At 45.2% G+C, this 20,088-nt stretch overlaps 1 protein-coding gene across 2 annotated transcripts in view; it reads left to right on the plus strand.

The window, feature by feature from the left end:
• The first annotated feature begins 2,011 nt into the window (after positions 1 to 2,011).
• The window catches only part of galnt2 (UDP-N-acetyl-alpha-D-galactosamine:polypeptide N-acetylgalactosaminyltransferase 2), an 89,723-nt gene continuing 71,646 nt past the window's right edge, over positions 2,012 to 20,088 (plus strand). For both annotated transcript variants that reach the window (XM_054732636.2, XM_054732638.2), the window contains exon 1: positions 2,012 to 2,250. In XM_054732636.2, the coding sequence (XP_054588611.2) occupies positions 2,155 to 2,250 (96 nt within the window). In that variant the 5' untranslated portion in view covers positions 2,012 to 2,154. The remainder of the gene's footprint in view (positions 2,251 to 20,088) is intronic.

Here is a 20,088-nt window from a genome sequence, read left to right on the forward strand (position 1 = left end):
TTGCTAACAGCCTTTTCTTGTTTTAAGCGTGATTCGGTCCCAAGCTCTGCTGCTAGGATTTATTAAAATCTGTTTATTCTGGCTTTCAGGTTGGTTTTAATGATATTTATGTTTCAGAGCTCGTTGTGGTCAGACTCCTCTTAAGTTGTTTATCTTTTTATAACCTCTCTGGATCTTTCACATCACAAACTTCCATCTCTTCCAGACTCTCAGCTGGAAAAAACTGCTAAATAAGGACCCAAAATATCAATTCAAACCTGTTTTTTCAAGTTTTATTGATTTTTATGTCATTTTGATATGAATTTTTGCTTCAGTTGCTGTAGATTGTGTGTGATCGCTGTTTTGAGACATTCAAACCAAAAAAAAAAAATAGATACTTTTAGCTTTCTGTTACTAAGATATATATTTTCCCACCCCTGCAAGACTAAGTGACTCCCATCCATTCAGGCTCCAACAGCACTGTGGGTAACATGAATGCACTTCTCATTACCGATGAATACATGCAGCATTTTCTTCACCTCAGAAGTAAGAATAAAATATATTTTAGCTTCAGTTTTCTGGTTTCCAATTGGTATGAAGTTGTAAAATAAAGTCTAGAGAATTGTTCAGTGATGTGTGTGTGTGAGGTCTCAGGTTTTACTTCATGCTCTAAGAATAAATGAGTGTCTAAATTTAAGTTTGAAAGATGATTCAACTGTTAAAGCCAATCTAAAGGGATGAAAGCTGTGCAGAAAACAGGAAAAGAGTGAGTTGAGGATCTGACCCCACCTCCAAAAACCAAAGGCTGTAAACATGCAGTCATCCCTTATTTCTTCATATTTAACTTCCAAAGACTTTCCTGTAAAGTTTGAAGTTGTTTTGTGCAACTTCCCTCCAGACACTAAAGGTTTGTCCAACTTCCTTTTGGATGTTGACTGTTTTTCACTTTTTTCCAGTCCAGCACACAAAATCATTTTCAGACGGATGTTTTTTGGTTGATAATTCACTCTCACTTTCTCAGTTTACAAACCCATGCCAATGATTTTGAAAACTAACTTTTAAAATTAATTTTACTGTAAAAACCTCAACTTTGTCACATTATCTGCAAAACTGTGACTTGAGTAACCTGTAGTGTTTTAATAACTAAGCTAATAAAATGTCTGTGTTTTTACTAAAATAACGATTATACTGGAATGATTATTTAAAACACAACTTTCAAATTTTCACATATGTATTTGATGCTTCTGAAAATAAGAGCCAGATTTTTAAAATGGCAACTAAAACAAATGCATATTATAATGCAATGTTACAACAAACTACAATTGATTTATCTGCTAGGCTTAAATTCAACAAATAGCATTTTAATCATTTTGTTTTACCTGTTTGACTGTCAGAAAGACTTCCGACCTCTTTAGTGGTGGGTCTCTGAATTGGGTTTATTTAAATTTAAATTTCTTTAAAGCCTTAACATTTTAGATACGGCTTGTTTTGCGTACATTTCGTTTAATCGAATGGAGATCTTGAAAAACTTACAGAAATCTATTTTTCAATAACATTTACAGAAGGATGAAATAAAACCAGAATGAAATAGCAAATTATCACACAAGTTAAATAAAGATTTAATTGATGTAACGTGAAGAAGTATTTTTAAATAAGTTGTATTCAATTTGAGAAAATCTAAGGCATAAGTTTTTATTGTTCACTTCTAGGTTCCTGTCCAGCTTTTTAGATGAGCCGTTTGTTTGCTGCATTTTAACCCGGTTTAAGGTGTCTCTAGTGCCCCTATCGGCCAAACATACATTAAAAATCCGGTGGCATAATAATGGTGTCACTGCTCCATCAGACAGACATTTCAACAATCTCTTCTTATAAGAACTGTCTCCACCCTCGGTCCAATCGACGCGAGCACGGAACGGCCCGGCTCGACTCCCCGGTCCACCTTAAGGGCAGCCAGAGCCGGTGTTTGATTGGATTAGAGTGGGTTAATATTTGCCCTCTAACCCCGCTGATGTTGGCTCGTTGCTTCCTGCTTCCTGAGCTCCCCCTCACCGACTGACGAAAGCTTCCGAAGCCGCACGGCGAAGCGCCCCGCACGGACACAGCTGCTGCCTACAACTCGCGGAAAGCGGAGCGGAGAGGAGAGCCGCGAAACACAAACGGAAAAGACGATCAGCCATGCGGAGGAAATCGAGAATCTTGCTGTGTTTCGCGGTGCTGTGGGTGCTGGGGATAGCCTATTACTTCTACTCGGGGACAGCGCTGAGTCGAAAGGTAGGGGTTCCGTTCCTCGACTGCTTTTTCTGGTTAAACCGTCTGCCCCGGTGCCAGTCGGGAGGACACAAAGCAGAGAGAGAGATGTGATTTGACGCTTTTATGTCCACCTTTTTCTCTGTGGTTCTGCTTTTATAATCAGTTAGAGGTTTTGCGGTGCTGTGAGCAGCGTGATAAAAGGCCTGCTAGTAGTATCAGTGGGCAGGCTTTGATTTGGTGGAGATAAGTATGGACGGGGCTGCGGGGTGGTTGCTCTGGCCGGTCGGCGTTCTCACATCTCCTCGTGCCGATGATCGCTTTTCCCGGCGTAACCGGCCGGCACGGAGCACGTCCAGGGCCGGTTACAGACATTAGAATACCCCATCCTCTCAACTTATGAACAGAACAAGAGGCTGCCTGAAGCTTATAGAGTAATTAGGGACTGTTGGTCTGGCTCTCAGGGCCAGGGGACTCCCAGCCTATGGAGCACGTCAGCAGAGAGCTGGGTAATAACCACAGATCAGGAAGTATTCAGATTTAATTCACTTTTGCTCCACATGTCAGTATTATTTGCTTATTTCTAAAGGTGGATTTAAACAATTTATCATTTTCACACACACACACACACACACACACACACACACACACACACACACACACACACACACACACACACACTCAACTTTCCTGCTTCAAAGATTATTTTATGGAAAATGTTCCATATATCTTCATATGAATGTTGGCAAAAATTAGTAATTTTTTTTTTCTTGTGAAATTTTCTAAAATATCTTGACGGTGGTATGTGCATGCAACATTTGATCAAGAAGATCACACCATACCAGTTTCTGAGAAAATCAAATTGTTTCCACCTCAGGAGACTGGTTGCTTTTCTTTAAGTTCTGGACAAAAAAAAAAAACATCACATTGAAGATTGAGGAATGTATCGCCCCTTTTCAGACAAGTCATAGACTAATTGACTTCTCACTTAGGCTGTCAGACTAATCAATATTGAGGGTAATTGGAATCAGCAGCGTTATTATGAGACACAAATGGACATCACCTCTCAAACGACCACTTTATTTTGACCTTCATGACTCACATTAGTCTGAATTGGTGCATTTTTTTGCATGAGTGCTATTTCTGAATAGTACGGTTGTGTTATTCCCATTGAAGAAGGCATGGATTCCTTTCATAATAACCCTGGTCTATACATGTAGTGTGATGTTACAAGAGACACGCAATGTCCTCCAGCTGTTCATGTGGGCAGCAATTCATGGCACCTGTGTTTAAAGTGCCGTGCATAGTCCGCTGCCTCCATCATCCCTTTAGACGAGGTTGTGTGTGTGTGTGTGTGTGAGTGTGAGAACATCCCATGTGCGTCCCACCTGTCTGCTGTCTTTTCCTATCTGTCTCTTTGTTTGCTTCTCTCCAGTCAACCACAGCAGCCCTTTTACTTTTCCATTAGGCTGATAGCTCCACTGCTTGTGTGTGTGTGTGTGTGTGTGTGTGTGTGTGTGTGTGTGTGTGTGTGAGAGAGGTTTGTTACAGGGTCAAAGTAACACACTGTGATAAGCAACTTTCTCCGAGGTTGGATTGCGAGTAGCATTAATATGGATGATGGGGCGCACCTGGCGGGTGTCTTTACACAGTTTCTGTTTGCTCAGGTAGAGTGTTGTTCTCTGTTCCACCCTTCTTCTGCTTCAGAGGACAGGAACAGTTGATAAACTTGTTCCTGCTGTCATTAAGCAAATTTTAAGAATTTGCTAACAGATTGAATTTCAATGCTTGGTGACACTTTAGGTTTGTTAAATATTTACCAGGTCTGCACTGTAACCTGCACAATTTAAAGAGTCTTTTTGTGCTACAAAAGCCTCAAAAGAAACTTGACTTGTAAAATTAAGATAAAATAAATTATCAAGTTTTATTACTTAAAATATTTATAAAAGGGTGTCTGCACTTTGTTTAGCTCTGACTTTTAAAATTTGAGCAGCAAAATTATGTCACAATTATATTTTTAAGGAAATATGCAATAATTTTATGATGCTATTTTAAAAATATGCATATCTGGGATTGCAGCTCTGCAGGTGCATCATTTATTTGTGCAAACTAGGAGCATTTTTCATCTTTTATTTTCTCTGATTTTGTGCACAGTGACTGTATGAATCTTTACTTTGTCTGCTAATAAGTGATGGAGCATGCTGTGTATGTAAAGTAAATGTGTTGTATCCTTTATGTTGTGATATGACACTTTTCTGTACAGAAGTGTGTAAATATTTCACTTTGAGGTAGGGAGTGAGGTGACTCTTAGCACATTGTGCTTATTTGTCTACACGCAGGCAGCCCTGCATACTTTATTATTATTATTATTATTATTATTATTATTAGTGTCCTGCATTAGACATTCCCACGTAGTTGCTGCAAACATTTGGAAAGAAACGTTAACTATTCTTTTTCAATTTCTAAATGAACGTGACTTGGGTTTAAGTCATTTTTCAAAGCTAAAGAACCATTTTAGCATATCTGAAAAGCTACATGTGATGCCTGAGCCACATGTTTTTGATTCCTAAAAACTCATGAACCCAGCTGATTGGCTGCTTTTTTCCTCTCGTTTTCTGCTCACTTCCTGCACCTGAACATGACAGCATGTTTTGCTGTTTGTGTTAAAATAATGAGGACAGAATGAGGAGTGTCAGAGCTGAACCTCACCAGCAGCAGATGAACAGATTCATAAACCTCACAGCTGGTGGTTGGAGGTGCCTGTTTTTGCTTCTTTCCAGATGTTTGTGATGTGACGAGACTCAGCAGGGGGGGCTTGTGTCGCTGCTGGTTCTTCATGTCTTTTTTTAGGAGTCTGTAGCAAGTTGAGCTGTGTTGTGCTTTTATTCCAAAAAAGTTTCAACCCACATATATCAAATGACAGACACATTTAATATTTAAAATGCACCAGGCCTTAAGCTGGGACCTCTCACTGGTCACACACTGAGCATGCATCCATTCCACCTGACAGAGATGAATGCAGCGGTGTCGTTGCTGATCCTGATCTCTGTGAAGCAAATTCAGGATTCATGAGGCCACAGCAGATGAATCAAATGGCCACTTCTGAAGAATTTGAGAGGCGTTCTGTCTGCAAGAGGAATTAGTTCAGCTGGCTTCTTTTTGGGCTCTGTCACACACCACTGATGCTCCGGCTCCTCTGATCAAAGCTCAGAAAGGCCCCTATTTGGGAGATTGTATATTTTTTATATGCTGTTTGCCCAAAGAAAAAAAAAAACTCAAACTAAAAGATTTCTCTAGTCCTCGATCAGAGACTTGAGAAAAGTTTTTCTTTGTGAAGGCTTCAACATTAAAAATATCTCAATAGTTTTTACTCCCCTCCCCCAGATAACCGTATATCCACATTTATATTCTCATTTCCTAACTGCTCTATAGAGTAAAGGCCTACTCCTTTCCTTTACGTACAGTTGCTCCACAGTAAATAGAATAGCAGGAAGCTTTAGGGGACACCCAGAAGAAACCAGCATATCTGAAAGTGCATTGTTCCGCAGGGATGTGTTGTGCCTCACCAGGACGCCCCCATTAAAGTCTGCTATGTTGTATTTGGATTTTTTTTTCTTGCCAGCTCATGACACCAATCAGTTGGATTTCAGGGAAGCTAAAATGCAGAGGAGCAGAAGATATTATCTCTAGAATAATATTTCCTAATACGAGTTATGCAACATACATTTACTTTGGACATCTTTCATGCTGTATTTGAGATGTGCTATACAAATTAAATGGTTTGGCATAGTATTTGGTCATAAGGGGTCATAGAATTCAAAAGCCAATTTACCTCGCTGAATATAAGCAACTTGGGGTGTCAAATGTAGCGAAAAGTCTTTCCCCCAAGCTGCTGCTAACGCTAAACCAAGCTAGTGCTAACTCTAGCTCAAGCTACTGCTAATGCTAGCCCAAGTTACTGCTAATGCAAAACAAAGCTAATGCTTACTCTAGCAAAAACTACTGCTAATGCTAGCCCAAGCTACTGCTAATGCTAGCCCAAGCTACCGCTAACACTAGCCCGAGCCACTGCTAACGCTAGCCTAAGTTACTGCTAATGCTAGCCTGAGCTACTGCTAACATCTTTTGTCAGACAAGAGGAAAACACCAAAGAAGAACGTTGGAGCACATATATAACATCCCAAGATTTACTGGGAATATCCAGAATTTGAATGAATGTCAGATAGATCTGTAGCTTGCATATTTAGATGTCTGGATACTGTACACGGCTGTACAAAGAGTTTCTTGCATCAGGCAGTCATAGAGCCATGAGGGTGAGCCAGCCAATCAGCAAGCAGCTCTTAATATTCAAGTCATGGCTGATGGCATGCGGTAAACCAGTCTTTCCATTGTAGTGCCTGATTATGAGATTATGTTTGACTGTTTATCAGGGCTTCTGGGCCATTTTTAGTCCCAGCTATGTTTCACATAATAGTAGCTCAAAGAGCAGTTTCTATTGATGAAAATAACAACAATAATAATAAAGTTGTTTTTAGACATTTTTACCTGAAACACTGATGCATTCTCAAATCAACACTAACTACATTCTTTATGAAAAAACCAGGGCAGGAAAAAGTGAAGGAAAGAGTCACAAATACATGCTAATCAACAGTCGCGCCAGATTAATACTAGCACACGAGTTCAACTCTTAACCGGTGATGCTGCAGAGTTTTGATGCATGTTTTGTGCATGTCTGGATTAGCTGGCTGCAGGTGACAGTTGAAGTTCTGGATGAATCAGCTCAGTGGGTAGTCCTGCTAGTTCAGTGTGAGTGTGTGAGTGTGTGTGTGTTATCTGCAGCTCCAGGCACTCCGCTTCTGCCCAACATGTGTCAAAGTTTGGCTTCATCGATGCACACGAGTGTCATCACAGGGAGCATGACTTCTCTGGCTCTATCCATGTGGCTGTTGTCTTTTTAAAGCAAAACTTTCAGAACAAATGAGCAAAGACGGAAGGAGATGATGCTTCGGCCAGGGCATGGATTGAGAATTTTTTGAGGTACTCACTCACTCACTCACTCACTCACTCACTCACTCCTCACTCACTCACACCTACCTAACTTTATGTGAAATCGGCTCACACGCTGCTTTACTCTTCATATTGATTGCACTTTTTGGAGTTCCTGCTGTTGTGTAACAACAGAGGAGCCAGGTTTCTTTAAAACCTGTGGCATTGAAACAGCGTGACGCTTCAGCAGCTCGATATGTTTACAACGTATATGTAACGTTATCTCAGCCCGAGTGCATTAAGGCCAATAAAGTAAGAGCAGTTTAGTTGGAGGAATACAAGTAAACCACAGATCCCTCTTAATCTAGCTTTGAATGTAAAAAAATAAATATTACAATGAAGATGTTTGTGAAATAATTTATGAAACTGCTACACTCAACCTTTGGGTTGCCATACTCCCTAGCTCAGCCTCGGGAGAGAAATGGAGGTGCTCCACAGATGTGTCTTTGTGTGTGGGCGTTTGTAGAGATGGCAGCTTTTTTTTTACCCCAGGGACATTTGGAGGAAAGAAACTAACTCACTGTAACATCTGACGCTGTAAGGAAAAAAAATAGTTAAAACTACAGTGAATATAAAATTTTACACATCTTTTGTTAAATTGTGGTTCTTGGAATGCAAATAATGAAATGCATGTTAAAAGAAATGATGTAAGAACAATTTTTTGTTCTGAAATCTTGAAGAAAAAAGGAAATGTTATACTAGGATAGAATTAAAATATGTCCAATAATGTGGAAGATATATTCAGTGTCAGAACCTGATGAAAACCCCGCACTTTTTCAACTCGCGAGGGGAAACATGTCCAAAGTCTTTTCTTTTTACTTCATAAAAGGTTTACAGTCGGTTTATGAGTTTAGGAAATCTTTCTGTGTAAATGAATCACCTTCTTCCTTGAAATGTTCCTTCTTTATAAGCATGTTTTAAATTTACAGCGACTCATTTACCACCTCAGAGTTTCTTCTTTAGTTTAAAACCTGGGAAGTCAGATTTGGTGATTTTCTTTTTTTCTTCACGGGACACAAAAATTGAACAGCTGAATTAACTTTTCCAGTTATTTTTTAAATTTCCACTATTATCTTTGAGTGGGGGTTGAAATCTACAGTTTGACTAACAAAGAAATCGCATGTGTATATAATGTTACCTTATCGAGTGAATAGGAAAGGTGGAATAGGTGGGGAGAGCAGAACAAGGAGAGGGTGAGGAAGGTCACACAAAAGCCAGCCTGAACAAGTGAGTCTTCAGCTGCTTTTTAAAGGAGACCACTGAGTCCACTGATCTCAAGCTCAGGGGGAGAGGTTCCAGAGTCTGGGGGCCACAGCAGCAAACAAACATCATGGTTTAAAGCTGATCTTCATCTCAATATGTCACACGTCACGTGATCAGGAAGCAGAAAATCCATGTATTAGGAGATCATTTTGGGCCGCTGCTGTGATAAAAGCGAGGCGTAAACCGGAAAAGCTTCTGCCGCTCACAATTCGACAACAGATTATAAAAGGATGGATAACGCTAGAAACACACTGATTCTTCCTGATGTAAGAAGTAAGTCTACTCTTTGTTTTGGTAGTTTGGGCATTCACATCAAGAGTACAATGTTCTGTGGCTCTTGGGAAAACAGTAAAAACACTGGCAGCCAGGGGCTATTCCGATCAGGAAACAGCTGGCAGTTAATGAGTTGATTGCTGCTTAGCAATGATGAGTTCACATACTCAAATAACCCTAGATATTTCAGTGTCAGATTGGTTCAAACAAAACAAAATATTGGCTGATATTTTGGTGCATCTGTTAATTTGCACCAAAAAAAAAGGATCATTCACCAAAAGTGACAGCACTATAACAAAAATACAGAGAGATGTGTTAGTTTGCACCCTAACTTACTCCTTGGATCGCTGTCTTCTCACAATGGTTTCTTCTCTTGCAAAGACGAACATTAACAGAGATGTTGAAATGGACCCATTGTTCGTGGGACACTCACAGAGATGAGAAGTTTTCAAAGGGCTGCTTAAAGCATCAAGAGAAAACAGAATGTCTCACTTTTGTTCTGTTTTATCTCAGAGAGGCAGATTATATCTGAGCCACAATTCTTCTTCAGAACTTCACAGTTGGGTCAGCAGCAATCTGTGCTGCTGCCATCAGGCTGAATTATACAAATATTCATCTGATATGGAGCACAGGTGGCCATACGGTCTGTGGAAATCATATTTAAATACAGAGAAATAATCAGCGGGAGCAGCTACCAATGTGGGTTTATCTGCAGTGCTTCCTCTCACAGGGCCAATAATGAGGTTTTATTAGAAACGGAGCACATGGATCCAGTCAGCCAAGAGCTGTTTAACTTTTCCCTTCAAACGTCTTCATCACAGTAAAAAAAAAGAGAGAGCAATCCTGTGATCCAGAGCTGACACAAACTTCTGTTTTTCTCTGACATATTTTTTAAAAATCCAAACAAACAGAAGCCAGACTGCATCAGCTTAGGAATAAACTCTGTAGATGGTTTAGTTTGGCATGCTTTCTGTCTTGAAGTGCCTCCATCTGTCTCATTTTCAGCTGTTTGTTAAAGCTGGCATACAAATAAAATCCATCCGTCCGTCCGTTTATCCGGAGATGGGTTGCGGGGGCTTTTCACCCTATCTCTAAGGGAGAGCCCAGCCACTCTTCAGAGATAACTCATTTTGGCCGCTTGTATCTGCGATCTCGTACTTTCGGTAACTACCCAAAGCTCATGACCATAGGTGAGGGTAGGAACGTAGATCGACCGGTAAATCGAGAGCTTCGCTTTCTGACTCAGCTCTCTCTTCACCACGACAGACCGGTACAACACCCGCATCACTGCAGATGCAGCACCAATCCGCCTATCAATCTCACGCTCCAGTTTTCCCTCACTTGTGAACAAGACCCCGACATACTTAAACTCCTCCACTTGGGGCAGGACCTCATCCCTGACCTGGAGAAGGCATTCTACCCTTTTCTAAATCAAGACCATGGTCTCAGATTTAGAGGAGCTGATTCTCATCCCAGCTGCTTCACACTCTGCTGCGAAACGCTCCAACGAAAGCTGAAGATCATGTTCTGATGAAGCCAACAGGACCACATCATCTGCAAAAAGCAGAGACCTGATCCTCAGGCCACCAAAATGGATGCCCTCCACACCTTGGCTGCACCTAGAAATCCTGTCCATAAAGGTTATGAACAGAATCGGTGACAAAGGGCAGCCTTGGCGGAGTCCAACTCTCACTGGGAAGGAGTCCGACTTACTGCTGGCAATACGGACCAAGCTCTGACACCGGTCATACAGGGACCTAACAGCCCGTATCAGAGGGCCTGGTACCCCATACTCCCAGAGTACCCCCCACAGGACCCCCCGAGGGACACGGTCAAACGCCTTCTCCAAATCCCCAAAACACATGTAGACTGGTTGGGCAAATTCCCACGCACCCTCCAGGAACCCCCTTAAGGGTATAGAGCTGGTCCAGTGTTCCACTGCCAGGACGAAAACCACATTGCTCCTCCTGAATCTGAGGTTCAACAATCCGACGGACCCTCCTCTCCAGAACCCCTGAATAGACCTTACCAGGAAGGCTCAGGTGTGTGATCCCCCTGTAGTTGGAACACACTCTGCGGTCCCCCTTTTAAAATAAGGGCACCACCACCCCGGTCTGCCAGTCCAGTGGGACTGCCCCGATGTCCATGCGATATTGCAGAGCCGCGTCAGCCAACACAGCCCCACAACATTCAGAGCCTTAAGGAACTCCGGGTGGATCTCGTCCACCCCTGGAGCCTTGCCACAGAGGAGCTTTTTAACCACCTTAGTGACCTCAGCACCAGAGATTTGAGAGGCCAACCCAAAGTTCCCAGACTCTGCTTCCTCACTGGAAGACGTGTCGGTGGGATTGAGGAGGTCTTCGAAGTATTCTGCCCACCGATCCACAACGTCCTGAGTAGAGGTCAGCAGCACACCGTCCCCACTATCAATGGTGTTGGTAGCGCACTGCTTTCCCCCCTGAGGCACCGGATGGTGGACCAGAATCTCTTTGAAGCCGTATGGAAGTCTTGCTCCATGGTCTCACTGAACTCCTCCCATGCCCGGGTTTTTGCCTTGGCGACCACCCGAGCCGTGTTCCGCTTGGACTGCCGGTACCCATCAGCTGCCTCTGGAGTCCCACAGGCCAAAAAGACCTGATAGGACTCTTTCTTTAGCTTGGCAGCATCCCTAACCGCCGGTGTCCACCAGCGGGTTCGGCGGTTGCCACCACGACAGGCACCGACGATCCTGCGACCACAGCTCCGGTCGGCCTCCTCAACAATGGAGGCACGGAACAGGGTCCATTCAGACTCGATGTCCCCCGCCTCCCCTGGAACATTTTAGAAGTTCTGTCGGAGGTGGGAATTGAAACTCCTTCTGACAGGAGACTCTGCCAGATGTTTCCAGCAGACCCTCGCGATACGTTTGGGCCTGCCTGATCTAACCTGCATCCTCCCCCATCATCTGAGCTAACTCACCACCAGGTAGTGGTCAGTTGACAGCTCCGCCCCTCTCTTCAACCAAGTGTCCAAGACATGCGGCCGCAGGTCAGATGAAACAACAACAAAGTCGATCATAGAGCTGTGGCCTAAGGTATTCCAACCACACCTCTCCAGGTCTCACTGTCACCCCGGGTTTCCACGGGAGCCGTCAGCAGCACGTTACTGCAGCAGCACGTCTTGCTCGCGTAAGCTGCTGCTTGGCCCTTCCCACAAGACGCGAATCAGCAGGGGAGCAGCTGTCACCGACAGAGCACGAAGTCACACGAGTGACTTCGTCAGTAAACACAACAACAAGCAGGAGAAAACTACAACATGGCTCCAAAATGTTTGTGTTTTTATGTTCTGTCCATTTTATAATCGCCAATACGGACCTGAAAAACAAAGGAGACCGCTAGCTAGGTGATAACTTCTCACGGGGCCGCACAGTTAGTAACCTTTTTTAAAGTAAAGCGACCGGAAGGCAGTACGTTCTTCTGAAAATCTCGGGAGCTTCTCTCCATTTCCGCGTCCGATTTCCTGTCTTTCCTTCCCCAAAAAATGTCGAACTTGACCCGTTTCAGAGGCGTCGCGCGTAGGAAATAGAACCGGCGCGTAAAGGCCGCGACATGCTGCTCCTGAGACGTGGCCGACTCGCGCTGCTGACGGCTCCGGTGGAAAAGGTTCTGTTGACCACAGCGGTTCCTATCAGCAGCTATGACGTGCTGCTGCAGTAACGTGCTACTGACGGCTCCCGTGGAAAGCCGGGGTCATTGCCCACGTGAGCGTTAAAGTCCCCCAGCAGAACGAGGGAGTCACCGGAAGGAGTGATTCCAGCACCCCCTCCAAGGTCTCCAAAAAGGGTGGGTAGTCTGAACTGTAGTTTGGTGCATAAGCACAGACCGCAGTCAGAACCCGTCCCCCCACACGTAGGCGGAGGGAGGCTACCCTCTCATTCACTGGGGTAAACCCCAACATACTGGCACCAAAATGGGGGGCAACTAGTATGCCCACCCCTGCTCGGCGCCTCTCAGTGTGAGCAACTCCAGGGTGGTAGAAAGTCCAACCCCTCTCAAGAAAACTAGTTCCAGAGCCAGAGCCAGGCATTGAGGTGAGTCCGACTATATCTAGTCGGAACCTCTCAACCTCATACACCAACTCGGGCTCCTTCCCCACCAGAGAGGTGACATTCCATGTGCCAAGTGCCAGCTTCTGTAGCCGAGGATCAGGCCGCCAAGGTCCCCACCCTCGACTCCCACCCGTCACACACTGCACCCGACCCCTTTGGCCACTCCCACGAGTGGTGAGCCCTTGGGAAGGGGGACCCACGTTTCCTCTTCGGGCTGTGCCCGGCCGGGCTCCATGGGTGAAAGTCCGGCCACCAGGTGCTCGCCAACGTGCCCCACCTCCAGTCCTGGCTCCAGAGGGGGGCCCCGGTGACCCACGTCTGGGTGAGGGAACACGGTTTCCATTTATATAATTTATCATAAGAGGTCTTTGGGCTGCTCTTTGTCTAATCCCTCACCTAGGACCTGTTTGCCATGGGTGACCCTACCAGAGGTAGAAAGCCTCAGACAACTTGGCTCCTATCATTGAGACACTCAAACCCCTCCACCACAGTAAGGTTGCAGCCTAGGGAGAGGTACAAATTATTACAAATCAAATATTAAATATAAACAGAATAAATTAAGATACGTGAAAAGAGGCATCCTGTCCACCCACCTGTTTCTCACCCCTGCACATTCACAGTTGATCTGTGTGTTGTGTGTGTGTGTGTGTGTGTGTGTCACAACTGGGTCACAGGATCCTGCTGTTTACTTTGTTCATATGTTAAACCTCAAATGAGCTGCAGACGTTTGTTCCTTCTGTTTTTTGCAGAATGATGACTGATGTTTTAAAGATGTTAAGTTTTTAATAGTGATGCACTGATAAGAAATTTTAGGGCCGATACCTATATCTGATATTAATATCACTGTTATGGCCGATAACTGATATTTGCCAATACCGATATACTGACATGAATGCTTCTAAAATCAGCACTTTTGTATAAAATGAAAATGATTAAAGCTGAATTTACATTATGTACACACACCACATACCTTTACGTTTCTGAGATGATTACAATCACTGTTAACATGATTCAATAATTACACATCACCTCCTCACCCTCTGAAACAGGCAAGCAAATGGAAACAAGATGGAAAAAATATTGGTTGTTAATATCGGCCCGGTTTTATTCATCAGCCCGATATGTTAAAAAATGACTAACATCGGCCGATACCTATATTGATGCCAATATATTGTCCATCCCTAGTTTTTTACTATGTTTTATGAACATTACTATGTATAAATGTAAAATGTATTACAATATTTAGAAGAATAGGTGATTTAATGGTTTGGATAACACTTTTAAAAATGTATTTACTTGACCACATACTTTCCTGTGCTAATTAAGTAATTGGTGATCTGTAGAGATGTTTTTATGTAAAGTGTAGTAATGGTGCATCCTGGAAAAGTGTTTAGCATAAACATCTCACTTCCTTTGGCTGTTTCTGCTCTGCACTGAAATTACTACTTCTGGTTTCACATTTAACATTGTTGGAATTTAAAAACAAAAATTTAAAATGCATCATACAATCTTTTGGCCTATATGTAAAATTGAAATACAACTACTAACACACACTATTGTGTGTTCCATTTCTCTCTTTTTTTAATTTTTTAATTTATTTTTTTAGAATACTTTATTTTCAGGTTTTTCATTTTAAAATTAACACCAAACTCTTCCCCCCGCCCCTTCCCCTCAATTGGTGCTCCATCGTGACAATAAAATAAAGGAAAGTGAAATCAATTTAAATAAAATAATTTCAAATCAAGGTCGGTTACTATCCAGTGTTACATTATCTGTATAATCTAAGTAGGGCTGCCAAATTTTAATAAAATTGTTTTATTTCCCTCTAAGACTGCATGTTATTTTTTTCTAGGGGCATACAACTATTCATTTCCAGATACCATTTGGTTATGGGTAAGGAGGAATCAGACTTCCATGTGGCCACTATACATTTCCTCGCTACTGCCAGGGCTATCTCCAAACATTTTCGCAGAAATTTATTGGGTTGTTCAACAATTTTCCTACGGTCCCCCAGCAGACAGAGTTCTGAATCGTTTGGGATTACAACATGAACTATCTTAGTCAAAACATCACAAATGTCAACCCAGAAGCCTCTCACTTTCATGCATGACCAGGTATTGTGTAGGAAGGAGCCCACTTCTATGGCACATCGGAAACATACATCAGATATTTCAGGTTTACCCTTATGAGGGTCAAATATAGCTGATGGAGGAAATTATAATGAACAAGCCTGTATCGTGCATTAATGGTGGTCAATATACTTTTCTGACATAACTCCGACCACGTTTGGTCATCTATATTTATATTTAAGTCTGATTCCCACCTTTCCCTGGACCTGTACAAATTTGGTTTAGGGCATTCAGATATTAACAAAAAATAAACTTTAGAGATGAACTTGTGCGGTCCATTGTCATAAATCAATTTTTCAATTCCAGTTAATTTAGGTAGAGCCATGCTATTACCCAGAGTACTTCTCAGAAAGGATCTCAATTGGAGATAGCAAAAGAATGTATTGTTAGGTAGTCCATATTTCCTTAATTGTTCAAAGGTCATGAGTGTCTCCTCTTCGTAACAGTCCTCCAGTGTATGGATTCCTTTGTGATTCCACGTTTTCAGGATCTTGTTGTCCATCGTTAGAGGAATCATTTCGTTTTGTTTCAATGGTGTCCGTGGTGAAAGTCCTATCACCTTCCCCATATTTTTGTGAACATCATACCAGACTTTAATCAAATGTAATAAAATCGGGTTATCGGTCTTCTTTGACAATGTTTTATAGTTGTTTTTGTAAAGAAATTCCCCATATAAGTTGTCTCCTAAAGAGTTGCATGCAAGATGAACCCAGGATGGTGTCATATCCCTCCAAACAAGGACAAGCAAAATCGAATTTGGGCTGCAAAATATTTTTTTAAATTGGGTAATTGAAGCCCCGCCCCCTCCACTGCTGGAAAAATTCCTAAGGGAAACACTGCTCAAGTAGGCTCAGATGTTTACACCAGATTCTGGTGGTACTAAGTGTGACAAGAACATCTACCCTGACCACTACACTAGCAGCAGCAGCAGCATTGATACACAAGTGGTGCTCGCTGCAGAACTACAAAGGCGGAGCTGCACCAGAAGGTGGAGCTGCACCAGAGTCAGCCCCGCCCATTCCAGAATCAGCCCCGCCCATTCCATAAGAGTCGGTCCAATTCCTTCTAGTTGTCAGACTTGATAGCATTCTGGAACCAAAGAGGGTGTTATAGCTAAAAAATTGAGGACGGAGTTGAGAAGTTAATTGAACAGTTTTTGTAAAGTCGTCGTCGTCGTCTTCCTCCGCTTATCCGGGTCCGGGTCGCGGGGGCAGCATCCCAACTAGGGAGCTCCAGGCCGTCCTCTCCCCGGCCTTGTCCACCAGCTCCTCCGGCAGGACCCCAAGGCGTTCCCGGACCAGATTGGAGATGTAACTTCTCCAACGTGTCCTGGGTCGACCCGGGGGCCTTCTGCCGGCAGGACATGCCCGAAACACCTCCCCGGGGAGGCGTCCAGGTGGCATCCTGACCAGATGCCCAAACCACCTCAACTGGCTCCTTTCGATCCGGAGGAGCAGCGGTTCTACTCCGAGTCCCTCCCGAATGTCCGAGCTCCTCACCCTATCTCTAAGGCTGAGCCCGGCCACCCTACGGAGGAAACTCATTTCGGCCGCTTGTATCCGCGATCTCGTTCTTTCGGTCATTACCCAAAGCTCATGACCATAGGTGAGGATTGGGACGTAGATCGACCGGTAAATCGAGAGCCTGGCTTTCTGGCTCAGCTCCCTCTTCCCCACGACAGATCGGCTCAGCGTCCGCATCACTGCAGACGCCGAACCAATCCGCCTGTCGATCTCCCGATCCCTCCTACCCTCACTCGTGAACAAGACCCCGAGATACTTAAACTCCTCCACTTGAGGTAGGACCTCTCCCCCGACCCGGAGGTGGCAAGCCACCCTTTTCCGGTCGAGAACCATGGTCTCAGATTTGGAGGTGCTGATCCTCATCCCAGCCGCTTCACATTCGGCCGCGAACCTACCCAGCAAGAGCTGAAGGTCAGAGCTGGATGAAGCTAGGAGGACCACATCATCCGCAAAAAGCAGAGACGAGATTCTCCTGCCACCAAACTCGACACACTCCACACCACGGCTGCGTCTAGAAATTCTGTCCATAAAAGTGATGAACAGAACCGGTGACAAAGGGCAGCCCTGGCGGAGTCCAACCCTCACTGGGAACAGGTCCGACTTACTACCGGCTATGCGGACCAAACTCACGCTCCTCTGGTAAAGGGACTGAATGGCCCTTAACAGAAAGCCACCCACCCCATACTCCTGGAGCGTCCCCCCCAGGGTGCCCCTGGGGACACGGTCATAAGCCTTCTCCAAATCCACAAAGCACATGTGGATTGGTTGGGCAAACTCCCATGCCCCCTCCATCACCCTTGCAAGGGTATAGAGCTGGTCCACAGTTCCACGGCCAGGACGAAAACCACATTGCTCCTCCTCTATCTGAGATTCAACTATCGATCGGACCCTCCTCTCCAGTACCTTGGCGTAGACCTTTCCAGGGAGGCTGAGGAGTGTGATCCCCCTATAGTTGGAACACACCCTCAGGTCACCCTTCTTAAAGATGGGGACCACCACCCCGGTCTGCCACTCCCTAGGAACTGCCCCCGATGACCACGCAATGTTGTAGAGACGTGTCAACCATGACAGCCCTACAACATCCATAGCCTTGAGATACCCAGGACGAACCTCATCCGCCCCCGGGGCTCCGCCGCTGTGTAGTTGTTTGACTACCTCAGCAACTTCTGCCCCCGAGATCGGACAGTCCATCCCCAGGCCTCCCAGCTCTGGTTCCTCCTCGGAATGCGCATTGGTGGGATTGAGGAGCTCCTCAAAGTATTCCTTCCACCGTCCGACTATAGCCTCAGTTGACGTCAGCAGCTCCCCATCCCCACTGTAAACAGTGTGAGCGAGTTGCTGCCTTCCTCTCCTGAGGCGCCGGACAGTTTGCCAGAACCTCTTTGGAGCCGATCGATAGTCTTTCTCCATGGCCTCACCAAACTCCTCCCACGCCCGAGATTTTGCCTCGGCAACTGCCACTGCTGCACCCCGCTTGGCTATCCGGTACCTGTCTGCTGCCTCCGGAGACCCACAGACCAGCCACGCCCTGTAGGCCTCCTTCTTCAGCCTGACGGCTCCCCGAACCTCTGGTGTCCACCAGCGGGTACGGGGGTTGCCACCACGACTGGCACCGGCCACCTTACGACCACAGCTAGCAACAGCCGCCTCGACAATCGCAGAGTGGAACAAGGCCCACTCGGACTCAATGTCCCCCACTGCTCTCGGGACGTGGTCAAAGCTCTGCCGGAGGTGGGAGTTGAAGACCGTCTTGACAGGTTCTTCTGCCAGGCGTTCCCAGCAGACCCTCACTATGCGTTTGGGTCTGCCAGGTCTACGCGGCATGTTCCCTTGCCATCTGATCCAACTCACCACCAGGTGGTGATCAGTTGACAGCTCCGCCCCTCTCTTCACTCGGGTGTCCAAAACATACGGCCGCAGGTCAGATGATACGACTACAAAATCTATCATCGACCTGTGACCTAGGCTGCCCTGGTACCAAGTGTACCGGTGGGCATCCTTATGTTCGAACATGGTGTTCGTTATGGCCAAACTGCGGCTTGCACAGAAGTCCAATAACAAAACACCGCTCGAGTTCTGATCAGGTGGGCCGTTCCTCCCAATCACACCCCTCCAGGTCAAGCTGTCATTGCCCACGTGAGCATTGAAGTCCCCCAGCAGGACAATGGAGTCCCCTGATGGAGCACTATCTAGCACTCGTCCCAGGGACTCCAAAAAGGGTGGGTACTCTGAACTGATATTTGGCCCATAAGCACAAACAACAGTCAGGACCCGTTCCCCGACCCGAAGGCGCAAGGAAGCTACCCTCTTGTCCCCCGGGGTAAACCCCAACACACAGGCAGAGAGTCTCGGGGCTAACAAAAAGCCAACCCCAGCCCTCCGCCTCTCACCCGGAGCAACTCCAGCAAAGTAGAGTGTCCAACCCCTCTCCAGGTCTCGGGTTCCAGAGCCAATGCAATGTGTCGAGGTGAGTCCGACTATATCTAGCCGGTACCGCTCAACCTCTGCCACAAGCTCCGGCTCCTTCCCCGCCAGCGAGGTGACGTTCCATGTCCCAAAAACTAGTTTTCTTGTCCGGGGATTGGACCGCCAAGGCTCCCGCCTTGGTCTGCCACCCGATTCACATTGCACCGGACCCTTCATGTTCCTCCTGCAGGTGGTGGGTCCACAGTTGGACGAGCCCATGTATCCGGTTCGGGCTGGGCCCGGCCGGGCCCCATGGGCGAAAGCCCGGCCACCAGGCGCTCGCTCACGGGCCCCAACCCCAGGCCTGGCTCCAGGGTGGGACCCCGGTAACCCTCCGGGCCGGGTACTCCGACTCTTCGTTTTCACCGCCATGAAAGATCCTTCGAACCGTTCTTTGTCTCACCCTTCACCTAAGACCAATTTGTCATGGGAGACCCTACCAGGGGCACTAAGTGCCCCAGACAACATAGCTCCTAGGATCATTAGGGCACTCAAACTCCTCCACCACGCTAAGGTGACGGTTCAAAGTTGTAAAGGTTCCATATAATTAAAAATCCAACTTTTGGAACTTTTTATCATGTTATATTGTCATTTCCTCATAAGAAACATGCCAAAGCCATTTTTGGCCTCATTCATGCATTGTCCTCCCATCTAAGCTTCAATATGGTCTCCTCCCCCAAAGCAGGTCTGGTCTTGGTTCTCAAATCTGGATATTCTGTGAATTTTCTGACAAATTATTTCTGAAATGACTTCTACTGAGACACCGCCAATAAACCATACATCTATCTACAAAGACACACTGGATAGCACAATTACATATAACGCCACTTGCTTTTTCTCAGATGTGGTGGTGTAGTGGTTCTGGAGTTAGGTTGGCATGCAAGATTGCGCGGGTTCGCCCGCGAGTAGCGGAAATATAAGGTAGTTTAAAATCCCTTTTCTTCATTTCTAGCTACACTTGCCAGTACTATGTTTACAACAATTTACTGGTATACCGTTTAACATATAATGACTAATGTGTTTATTTATTTATTTATTTGTTTATTTAGCCAGTGTGAGTCCATTTGTGAGCAGA

This window comes from Nothobranchius furzeri, chromosome 9, assembly GCF_043380555.1.
Source record: "Nothobranchius furzeri strain GRZ-AD chromosome 9, NfurGRZ-RIMD1, whole genome shotgun sequence".
NCBI lineage: Eukaryota > Metazoa > Chordata > Actinopteri > Cyprinodontiformes > Nothobranchiidae > Nothobranchius > Nothobranchius furzeri.